At 35.5% G+C, this 12,262-nt stretch overlaps 1 protein-coding gene across 1 annotated transcript; it reads left to right on the top strand.

Annotated features, from left to right (window-relative positions):
- The first annotated feature begins 5,181 nt into the window (after positions 1-5,181).
- Ifng (interferon, gamma) lies at positions 5,182-9,858 on the top strand. The gene is made up of 4 exons (XM_013020493.1): positions 5,182-5,384; positions 6,799-6,867; positions 6,973-7,155; positions 9,448-9,858. The coding sequence occupies exons 1-4, from the start codon at positions 5,271-5,273 to the stop codon at positions 9,604-9,606; spliced, it is 525 nt and encodes a 174-aa protein (XP_012875947.1). The 5' UTR covers positions 5,182-5,270; the 3' UTR covers positions 9,607-9,858.
- The last annotated feature ends 2,404 nt before the right edge of the window (positions 9,859-12,262 follow it).

The following is a 12,262-nucleotide window of genomic DNA, read 5'->3' as shown; positions in this document are numbered from 1 at the left end:
TTTTTCCTTTGGCCAATAATAAGACCTATTAACTATAGGAATGTGGTGGGAAGAAGCACATAGAGAAGAGAAAGAGTGCACTATCTACAACTGGGAGTAAAGAATTATCTAGGGTAAGTATTGAGCATTTGATAGGCGAGCAATAATGACATATGAACCAAATGAACTGAAATTAAGGTGTAAACAAGTATTTTCACAATAGAATCTTCCATCTTTCTTTGGCAACTCTATGTCAAGCACTCAGTAGGTACTTTAAAATTCCTTTAGAAACAAAAGTTATGCCCTTTACCACATAACTGAGTAAGTAAATAGAAATACAATCTATTAAAAAACAAAACAAAACAAAAAATAAAACTAAACAATAAACCAGCAAGCTATGTTGTGGTGGCTCATGCCTGTAATCCTTGCTACTCAGGAGCTTGAGATCTGAGGATCTGGTTCAAAGCCAACTGGGGAAAGAAAGGCAAAGTTATCCCTAATTAACCACCCTAAAACCATAAGTGGAGCTCTGGCTCCAAGTGGTAGACCACTAGTCTTGAGTGAAAAAGCTCAGGTACAGTGCCCAAACCCTAAAGTTCAAGCCCCATGACTGATGAAAAACAAAAACAGCAATGAAAAACACCACCACAAATCTCTAGATCACCAATGAATGTTCCTATCTGACATAAAGCGGAGACTATTGTAAACTGAGGATTGTTCTGCAGGTCTACAATATTCTTTGAAATACTCGGCAAAGTTGCTCGTTTGGCCCATAAGAAAAATGGAAAGCAGTCATCTATTCAGAAAAGAAAACTCTCACCTATGGGATTTTATGAGTCAAATTGTGGGGCTTCCATTCTATTACGTCTCTTCCGTAGACTCAGCCCGCATGATGTCAGGAGCTTGAGGAGTCGATATCGCGTGGGGGCATGAATCCAACATTGACTCATAGTGAGCGGAAGGAAACTACACCGCTGTCTGGATAAGACGGTTTGGTTGTGAGTGTTAGGGATCTGACTGCAGATGGAGAGGAAGAGAGATACCAAGGTGTAAGATTTGTCTTCTGTGGGGGAGGGACATACAAGCAACAAAGAAATCATCTTATAAATATGTTAGAAACAATAGCAAGAAAGAAAAACCATTTGAGTCCTTATCTTGGGGTTCGTTTCGCCTAACATCAACTTGTCTGACCGTTTCTGCGTGTCTCACACAAATCGAAAAACGAACTTTACAACTCTGGGAGGGCAGGGATGGGAAAGGGAAACAAAGGAGGAGGCAGCAATGCTTGATAAGAAATGTACTCATTACCTTGCCCATGTAATTGTAACCCCTCTGTACAGTATTTTCACAATAAAAAACTTATTAATAATAAAAAATTATACTAAAAAATAAAAAGATTTGTCTTCTGACTACCTCCTCCATTTAGACCAGGGATTGCATGAGATACCCATGACATCTTGCTGATGCAGAATGCATGACCTTAGCCAGTTTTCAGAAAGAAAACTGAACTGCAAAGAAAAAAAGAAAGTTTTAAATCCCCCTGGTTTAGTAATACAGTTATGCCTTGGCTTTTTGAAAGGATATCTTGGTGGTGAATTATTGTGTAGGTTCAGTATTGGCCAGATGAACAAGGTGCGAAACCTCTAGTTTGCATGTATAACATACGTGCTTTACAGGCAACACCAAGAATGAAATTTCTTTTTTTGCAAAGGTGACAAGACAGGAAAAGATCATGAAAGGATATACCATTGTAGTGAGACCACATTCTGAACGAAAGAATTCGTACATCTAAAGGAAAAGAAAACAATAGTAGACTACTCATTTTCAGTCTGGGATGCAAGCCTAGCCCATATAATTTGCAGGAAAGAATATAAAATGAAATAAAATATAAGCCCCTTGAAGTTTGGATTTCTGGGATGTCCAGTCAAAAATTTAAAAGCCTTTACTTTTAGATTTACCATATGTATTTTTTCTAACTTTTTTTTATTACATACATTGATTGTGCAAGGTTTTCATTGAGGCATTTCCATACATGTGTATAATGAATTCAGATCAATCTCACCTGTTCAGACACTTTTCTTATTTTACTCCCCTTCTTAACATAATCTCAGCAGCTTTCAGTATTCACTCTTCAGATATTCAAGTGAGCTGCTCTGCCCACGTTCTTCACCATTCACTCTCTTTGTTAGTCTTTTCTTATCTGGCCCATAGAACCCATCACATTGAAGAAAACTTGTTTTTGTTTTCTGTCATTCTTTGTTTTTCTTCTTAGGTTTTTATTAGGTTTTATTTATTATTATTATTATTTATTAGGTTTTTATTAGGTTGTGTCTAGGGGTTTCTCTATGAGTCTTACCATTTTTTAAGGTGTTTAAGTAGAACAAAAATTCCCAGAAATTAAAGCCCGACTTAATTATTTAACTCATCTATGTAACACATAAGGTAGAGGAACACACAATAATTTTAAAGGGTATTGGTCAGATAGAGGACACGTTGATTAAGGAAAATATTTTAGCTTTTGTTTCAGGACATTTAAGCAGTTAAATGAATGGAAGCACACTGCCTTTTTAGTGTCAATTTACAAATTCAGAAAGTAAAAGAATAGATCATAAACAATCTTCATCATTCAGCAATTCTGTGTTTGATCATTCCATCAAGAGTTATTAAAGCTTGGATTTTAGCCATATGGTAACCAACTCTAACCATTGGCCATATTATAAATACAGTCTTAATATATGCCAAATTTTGAATATGCATTCTTAATGAATGTTGAGGCTACATATCATTCCCTATTATGGATCCTACTACACGAAGTTTCTCTTTCCAGCAACATATTCCAGTGGATAAATAAAAAAGTAAGTAGAGGGTCTGGGAAGTTGGCTCAGTGGTAGAGCACTTGCCTTGCATGCCTGAGGCCCTGGGTTCGATTCCTCAGCACCACATAAGCAAAAAGAAAAAAGCCAGAAGTGGTGCTGTGGGCTCAAGTGGTAGAGCGCTAGCCTTGAGCTGAAGAGCTGAGGGACAGCGCCCAGGCCCAGAGTTCAGGTCCCATGACCGGACCCCCCCCCAAAAAAAAAGTAAGTAGAGATAATTTTTAATCCTTTCTAGAAAAATTGGGATATTTGTTTTAGTGACTCAGAGTTTGGTATTGGTTTCTTAGAACATAAGGATGGCCAATGCATATCTCAAGGATGTGCTAAGTCTTTGTTTCTCTGGACCACATTTTTCTTGGAGAGAGCAGCATTAGTGCTTTACATGCAGCAATGTAATTTCTGTACTCTTCACTTGCTGAATGGGAGCTTTTGATCTCACAGCTATGCTTTGATTTTGTTTATTTGAGAAAATAATTTCTCAAAAGTCTTTTTTTGTTACACATAAAATAATGCATAGAATTGTCCCAGTCCATAGGTATCAGCTAAACACACATAGTATCATGTTTCTAACATTGACAACAAATCTTATTTAATAGAAGCTAGTTTCCTATGGGATGGACCTAATGGCATTGGGATTGGAACTTGATGGCAAATATCTCAAAACAGATCCTTAAGTAAGCTTCCAGATCTATATTTATTCAGTGATGTCCAGAAGCAGATCTCCATGTTGAAGTGCTTAGTGACGAAAAGGATGCCATAGACATAATGAAACAATATCTGATTTGGGAAATTTGTTAAAGATGGGTACAGCCATATATGAACAAACTAACTCAATATGAGACCAAGGGAGTAGGACTCTATAAATAAAGTATAAGCCAAGTGCTAAAGAGGATGTAAACGTAATTTTAAGTGGAAAAAAAATTTGGGAGACCTCATGAAAATGATTTTAGGCAGTACCTGGATGGGTAGATACAAATGAGGACAAAGGAAACTCAGAGACAAAGGAATTGCATGAACAAAGTTCAGAGGTTTTTTTTTTAATTTGAATCATCCAACTTGCCCAAATAACAATAGACAACATTTTATCTACTATTCGAATGATTGCCTGACTTAACATTCAACTGTTAGGAGATCTATTGTGAAGCCTAGTTTAGAAATAAGAAAACTGAGTCACAGAAGAGTTAAGATTCTTCCTCCAGATCTTAGAACTGAACAGCAATAGAGCCAGAATTGAAGTTTGTACATCTAATCACCATATTTCAATGTACACAGTGCAAGAAGAAATGCAAGATGGATTGGAAGTAAAGAGTAGAGGGAATTCTGTGCTCTCCTGAATATTTATTATTTATAAATAAATTGCAAAGGGAAGGAATTCTGTTGTTCTTACAGCTGAGAAGAAAAAAAGAAAGAGTTAAAATTTTCTCTAGCATTAATGATTATTTGAAACAATTGATTTACTAGAGCTTTAGGTGCAATAGTCACAAATGGCTACTGAACATTTGAAATATAGCTAGTCTGAAGTGAAATTGCTGAATGTACAGAAAACATACTGGATTTTAAGGATTTAGTATGGCACACAAATGTAAAATATCCCACTATTAATGTGTATTGATACACATTGAAAGCATTCTGAATATGTATAATAGTTTAAATTATTTTATGTGTTTCCTTTTACTTTTATCAATAGGAATGTTATGTAATTTAAATTTACTTATATGGTTTGCAACATATTTCTACTGGGCAGTGTTGATGTAAAGCAATTTGAAACTTGTGATAGATATTCTACTAAACTCTGATGAAGGACTTCCTCACCACATTGGGTTTTTAATCATATTCTTTCCTTGCTTTGTGGTGATTTGCAAGAAAAATTGAAAAAGGCTTCCCCTTTGTAAAAGTTTTAGTGGCCCCAGAATTTCCTTTTTTACTTCTTCCCAACCACAAACAAATGATCAGTGTGCTTTTTGGATGAGGAGTCAATATTTTACAAGAGCAAAGGGGGGAGATGCAAAAAGGAAAAAAATTTCCAGACCCTGAAAGGTGTGAAGTAAAAGTGCTTTCAAAGAATCCCACAAGAATGGTACAAGTGGGAAAATGGGTCTGTCTCATCATCTAGTGGCCTTAGGAATTGAAAGGAAACTTTAACTACAACACCAAAATGCCACAAACCATAGTTATTAATTCAGACTAACTAGCATCCCTGACTATCTGTCACCATCTCATCTTGAAAAACTTGTGAAAATACGTAATCCTGATGAGCTTCAATTGGGTATAAATACCAGCAGCAAAATGAGATGCAGTACATTGTTCTGATCACCAGCAGATCAGCAATTAGAAAAGAAAAATCAGCTAAGGCCTTTTGACCTGGTTGACAATATAGGAGCTTCTGATTTTAACTCCTTCAGCCTGATTCCTCTAAAAATGAAATACACAAGTTGTGCCTTAGTTCTGCTGCTCTGCATCGTTTTGGATTCTTCAAGCTGTTATGACCAAGACATAATTTTTAGAGAAATAGACAGCCTAAAGGACTATTTTGTAAGTATGACTTTAAAATAATATTTGGCTTGTGATTAGAAATAAGTATATGTTGCTTTGTATCTTGATAGGCCACTATCTCCAATACATGGTCACTTTGAAAAGATGTAGTGTTATATGGTTTGTTGTAGGTAGGATGTTTCTTGACTGAACACTGTACTCATTGACTTAACCATTTGCCCAATTTTCTACAGAGAGTTAGAGTACATTCTCTCAAAATATGGGCATAATATAGTCATAAAATGTAATAATATTGATAATTTTGTGGCGAGAATCCATTCAGTTGTGATTAGTCAAGGAGTATATGTATGAAAAAAATTGATTTGCTTTAGGTTCTGCTTTTCAGACTACAATTAAAGTGACAGTAAAGAATGAAAAGTGTCACTGAAAATAGTAGTAGGAAATAATTTATCAATTAAAAGTCAAAGGAACTTTAGTTCTTAAAGTTTGGGTTAAAAAAAAGTCACTCTCAAAAGGTGATTTTATAATTCTACCTGTGAATTATTCTTGAAGGCATTCACTCACTGAGGTTTTGTAAGTTAGGATTCTAGCTTAGGGTTTACTTTTTTATTTTATGAATTTCTTTTTTGCTTTTTATTTGTGGGTAATGAAATTTTTTTAATTTAAAACAAGTTATTATTTGTCCAAAATTTAAACTCTTATTATACTATTATAATAATATTCATACACTCATAATCAATTTTATTCCCACAGTATAAATCAAATCTCTCTTAATACACATATATTTGGAGCTATATTTGAAGCTGACATAATACAATCCTGTACCAGAATACAGGGAGCTGTTATAGAAATCTGTATCATAGGGGGGAAATATCTTATAGATCTTATAGTGGGGTGGCTTTGCTGAATTTTTTAAAAATTATGTTTGAAGTATTTTCTTTATCTTGCTATAGTTATTTGGGACACTTGAAGTGCCATGAGCCTTGTTGAGTTCATTTGTGATAATGCAATTTAAGGATTTTGTTAATGAATAATTAAACTGAAAGAATGTAATAATCTTTGGTAAATCTAACATAAAAGCTTAGGTGGCTCAATGGTAGAGTGCTTGTCCTTGTATTCATGAGGCCCTGGGTTTGATTCCTCAGCACCACATAAGCAAAAAGAAAAAAGCCAGAAGTGGCGCTGTGGCTCAAGTGGTAGAGCGCTAGCCCTGAGCTGAAGAGCTGAGGGACAGCGCCCAGGCCCAGAGTTCAGGCCTACAACCGACAAAAAAAAAGAAAAGAAAAGAAAAAAAGCTTATTGCAATACACATGGTTATCGCTAAACAGAAGGGATAAGAAGGAAATCAGTGACTACTGTCAGACCTCTGAGTTCAATGTAATGACGTACATTTGTAGGACATTGATGTACACTTAATGGACACATTATAAAACAATTTTCTTTCCTTTCTCAGAATGCAAGCGGTTCATATGTAGCAGATAAAAAGCCTCTTTTCAAAGATATTTGGAAGAACTGGAAAGAGGTAAGCTGAACATGTGGCTGACTTTCTATTTGTTGATTTTTCTTGGGGCTTATTGACTGATGGAAAAAAAAATCACGTATTCTCTTTGTGCTCTTTTCTCCTAAGGAGAGTGATAAGAAAGTAATTCTGAGCCAAATTATCTCCTTCTACTTCAAAATCTTTGACAACTTAAAGGACAACCAGATCATCCAAAAAAGCATGGACACCATTAAGGAAGAATTATTCATTAGGTTCTTCAACAGCAGCACCAACAAACTGAATGACTTCAAAAACGTGATTCAACTTCCGGTGAGGCGATATGAATTCTTTGGTTTCATTGCAGAGGAATTTGTCAGAGCATAGTTCCCAGAAAGTAGAAATCATTTGCTTAGGGGTTGCTGAAGCTGTAAAAGGAACCCCGAGCTAAAACACTCCCTGAAATAATTCCATGTGTGCTCTTGAATGAACTTGTCAGGTCTGCATGGCAATCATTTAGATTTATTGGTTGGAAGAACACAGGCTTTAAAAACCATCACACACAAGATGGCCAAGTCCATTGAGGAGGAAGTAGGTGACTCAGTAGGGAGGCTTATTGAGAAGCAGTGCTCTCATGAAGTCTTGTTTATGTGGTGGAAATTGTCTTGCTTTGGACAGGAGGCTGAGTGTCTTAGTGGAAAGAGCAGTGGGAGGAGGTGAGAAGATCTGTGTTCACCTTCTAAATTGGCCACAAGGAACTGTGACCTCAGATGAATCACATGCCTTTCTAGGGCTTAATTTCCTCATCTTGAAAGAAAGTTGTTGAGTTAACTATGGGCATTTTGTCATTTCCTTTGTGATCTCCGGTAGCATTTCTACAATGCTACACAGAGAAAATGAGAATGAGAGAAAAGAAAGCTTTTGAGAGGACTCTAGAGGTATCCACTAACAATCATTTTCTCAGTTTATGCAACTCAATTTACTTTGAGGAGAAAAATAAAGGTAGAATTTCTATCTTATGGAAGGAGAGTTTGGTTAATACTTGCGTACAAGAATCCTTAGGCTTCCTTAAATCATTAATTTATGGCTTCTAGAATCTGAAGGATAAAAATTTAAAGTATAAAGACAAATCCTGTTTCCAGAATTTTATCTAGAGCACTAAGGCTTCCAAATCCTTTGACTTTGATATAAATGGACTCGACTGAGACGAACAGGTGTCCTTGCCTGATTTATGCCCTGAGAATTAGTGCCAGCTTTCAATATATCCATGTCTGTCTCTCATTCAGGTCTAAGTCTAAAAGGAGAGATGGGAACAATTCTCCTTGTGTCATAGGCTAGACAGTAAGGAAACACTTGTTCTTAACCCAGAGTCATCTCTGTCTTATTGTTCAGTCCTGGATAAGTCTCTTAGATTCTTGTTGATGTTTTGAACATGAAAAAAAAGTTATTACAAGGCAGAGTAGAAACTTTTTTACTCCATGCAAACTAGACCTAGAAAATTTTTTAAAAATCTTGATTTTTATGTCCTACAAGCTCTAAGCCTCCTGGTTCATGATTATTGTCTTCTTTTGCTCAATTGAAAACATATTTTATATATGCTATACCCTTTACCGATGAGTTCTGCAGCCTAGAAATTCCCTAGTCATTCATGGCCACAGTGTTTCCATCACTGAGAAGAAACATAAATGTAAATGACCCCAATTGTTTAGAATGAAGAAATGTAATTAGTGTCATTTGCTGGTGTAGAAGGATTATATAGAAAAAAGGTGTTGTAATTATTAATTGTAAATGTTCTCTATCAGTAAAATGATTATTATCATAAGAATATAATTGGAGTTTATTTTGAATCCTATTCTGGAAATGATGGGATTGACCTAATGTGGAAAAAACAATTGAATTCTAGTTTTCACTGTATCAGTCTCTCACATGTTGGTGAGAGTATCAGAATCACCTGAGGAACTTAGTGACCACATGACAGCAAGCGCTTTCTTCCTCACGAACTTGGATCTTTAAGTTCTTTGTTAGGTCTTCAGATTAGTCTGCTACACGCCAAAGCTGAGGAGCATTGCCTGGAGAAGCCATTGATATTGCTACAGATACTAACCGATAAGCGATACAGCTGTTAGGCCTCCTCACCAATCTCAACATTACTTAGATGAGAAGCAGAGGCTGAGACAGGTTAAGTGATTAGTTCAATGTCACTGCATGGAGAAGTAAACCACACCTATTTTTCCCCTATTCCACTGCAAAGCTCTTTTCCAATATATAATTCTGAAAATTTTGCAGCAGTAAAGTTAGACATATGATCTAATGCACCTTATTCCCTATTATTGCACACTTGAAATTTAATTGTCCTTTTAGCTTCAAGTGCTAAAAAAGTGAATATTATATACTGAGTAAATATATTACTACTGAGAATCACATTAAAAAATCGATTTCCAGTTTTATTGACTATTTATATGGGAATTTTACTAAGAGACAAATTCATCTTGATGGCTTCCACACCTAAAATTATTTTTTTACGTTTTATTTATTTATTTATTTTAAAGCCACAAACACCATTAAATCTTCACAATGATAATCATCATTATCTAAAGTTAACTTTATTGTTTTGTTTCCTATTAGGTAAATGATGTGCAGATCCAACGCAAAGCGATGTCTGAACTCACCAGACTGATGACTGATCTGTTACCAAGATCTACCCAAAGGAAGCGAAAAAGAAGTCGGTGTTGTTTTGGGCTTACAAGCCGTACAAATAAGGGTCATCCCGCCAGCAGCTTTTGAAAAATTTAAGTCTAAATCTATTTATTAATATTTAAAATTATTTATATGGAAAACATATTTGTAGTTTCGTTAACTACAGAAGTATTTATAATTGCAACTATTATGTAATGAAAATGCATATCTATTATTATATGTATTATTTATAGTTCCTGTACCCTGTAATGATTTCATTTGATGCTTTATCCTCTTTGACTAATTAGCCAAGATAATGAGGCTTTGTCTTAAGGGCCAATAAACAGCTGACCTAAGCCAGACTGTGTAGGTTATGCATTTGTTTCATTTGATAACAGACACAAAAAATACTTGCAACTGAAATGACATCATCTAGCCATTGCCTATCTGAGAACTTCTATCTGCATTCTGAACCACTGTTTTCAAGGTTTGTCAGATGGCACTTGGATGTGTCAAGTAATATGGCCTATTCCCTGATCAAACTAGCATCTAAGGAGATTTCAGGCTTGTTGCTCCTGACTATGATTGACAGCTGTGACCTCATGCAAATGGAAAGGAACTCACTTCTTTAGTTAATTGTTACCTAATACCTATGAATAAAGTAAAAGTATACTTCCATAGTCATGTGGAGTCAAGTTTTTTCCCCCTTACCTGGAGGACTATGGTAATGACTGACATACTAATGAATTAGAAGGAAAAATGTCAGTTTTAGTTTTGGAAATCTAAGTGCTGAATTAAAACTGCATTAAATGTGGTATTTCTCTCCCCTGGGAATTTGTTGTCTTCACTGATCAGGATGGCAGCTATTTGCATCATATAAGCTATGAATTTGATTACTCCATCATTCAATACATAATTCTTTTATGGAAAGTAATCAAATTGCTTAGCTTGTCACAGAGATTTATTTCTAGTTTCTCTTTCACTTCCTGTCCTATCTTGGTATCCCTTCTCATCTATCTTGGAAAAACATCACTGGATTTGAGACAGTGTTAGTTCTAGAAGAGGAGTAGGCTGGGCCTGGGTTATACCACTGCAAGTAGCATAACCTTTAATGGCTTATTTATATTCTCCAAGCTCCTATTTTATCTTGCTGGAGAAAAGGAATAATTGTGTTTTCCTTATATATTGTAGTGAGAATCCATTCTGTCAATCAAAATGTATTTATTTAGTCAACAAAAAACAGAAATCTCTGCCCTTGTAGAATTTGAAATGGAGCAAGGGAGAGATAAACAATAAGTAAAACACAAAATATGTAAGTAAATTGCATGGTATGTTAGAAAGTGATTGGTCCTATGGAAAAAAGTAAAACTAGAGTAGAGCCAGATGAGGGAGCTAAGAATGCTGTGAGTTGGAGGTTTAAATAGAGTGATTATAGTTTTCATTGGAGAGAAAACATTTGAGGAAGTATGCATAGGGACTTATTCCATTTAGAATCCAGGCAAACAAACATTTGAGGAAGTAAGTATAAATACTTATTCCATTTGGGAATCCAGGAAAGGCAAATACCCTTGTAAAAGCTCTGAAGTGGAAATTTGCCTGTTGGTAGACAAAGACCTAACAGACCCTTTATGGTGGTCCCAAAAGATGGAAGGGGAAAATAGCCACTGGACGAGAACGGAGGTAAAGCAGTACCTTCAGCGGAAAGTCACTATGTCTTTTAAGTAGATGGAAATTGAGCTTAAGATCAATTTTGATTAGTTTTGCACACTGTATTCCTAAAGATCCCATGAGCTGGTATAAGACAGGAGGCCATTAAAAGGAATATGACTAGGAATGGCTTGGATTTCTTATAATCACCAGTATAAGCAAGGATAATGGATATAGTGAGATGATTTCTGCTGGCTTTGGGGCAATAGAGTCTTGGGAAAATTAAGAATGTCAAGGTCAGAGGAGATTAGGTATCTAGAGCTTCTTGCTCAATGATTTGAACTTAATCTTTCCACAGGGTAGAAAGAAGTAAAGTCATTCATATGAAGGGATGTATAATTTTAGTCCTTGAAGATAATCAGAGGTCATTATATTGACTATTGATCAACTGAAGTGACAGTTCATGAGATGTGATTGAAAAAATCTTTAAATTTTTCGAGACAAGATTTTTTTAAGATGAGGTCAATTTTGACATGACTGTTGCTGATGTAAAACATTGGTAATATCGCTGGTTAGTATTTAAGATTTATTGATGTAGACTTTAAGGTATCTACAGCTGGAAGGGTACTGTGAGATTGTGTGGGCCATGGAATCAGATCATACCTTAGGGAAGGGATTAGAAAATTTCATTGCTTGTGATTTAAGAAGTGATGAGGTAGGCAGTAGAAAATGAAGCTCCAGGAGACATTAGTGTAGGGCCAGGTTAAATGTTCCCTTCTCTCTGAAGTAGGTTTCAGTTGGGCATAGACATGGAAATATAAGCTCCAATATGTGGTGTGCAGCTCTTTCAACCATAATCCACTGTTGTTAACAAAGTCTTAGTGGTACCCTATGAAGTATGTGGAGAATGTTCTATCATCCTTCAACTAAATCTTAGTATTTTAGAGGGGCCATGCCTCAGAGTTGTAATCTTCACAAGTATTTCTTCACAAATATATCTTATTTTATTTATTTATTTATTTTTTTTATTGTGAAAATACTGTACAGAGGGGTTACAATTACATGGGCAAGATAATGAGTACATTTCTTATCAAGCATTGTAGCCTCCTCCTTTGTT

Source organism: Dipodomys ordii, unplaced genomic scaffold (genome assembly GCF_000151885.1).
Source record: "Dipodomys ordii isolate 6190 unplaced genomic scaffold, Dord_2.0 Scaffold3, whole genome shotgun sequence".
Taxonomy (NCBI): domain Eukaryota; kingdom Metazoa; phylum Chordata; class Mammalia; order Rodentia; family Heteromyidae; genus Dipodomys; species Dipodomys ordii.
Note: the sequence above shows the minus strand (reverse complement) of the source record. Positions and strands in the feature narration are given on the sequence as shown.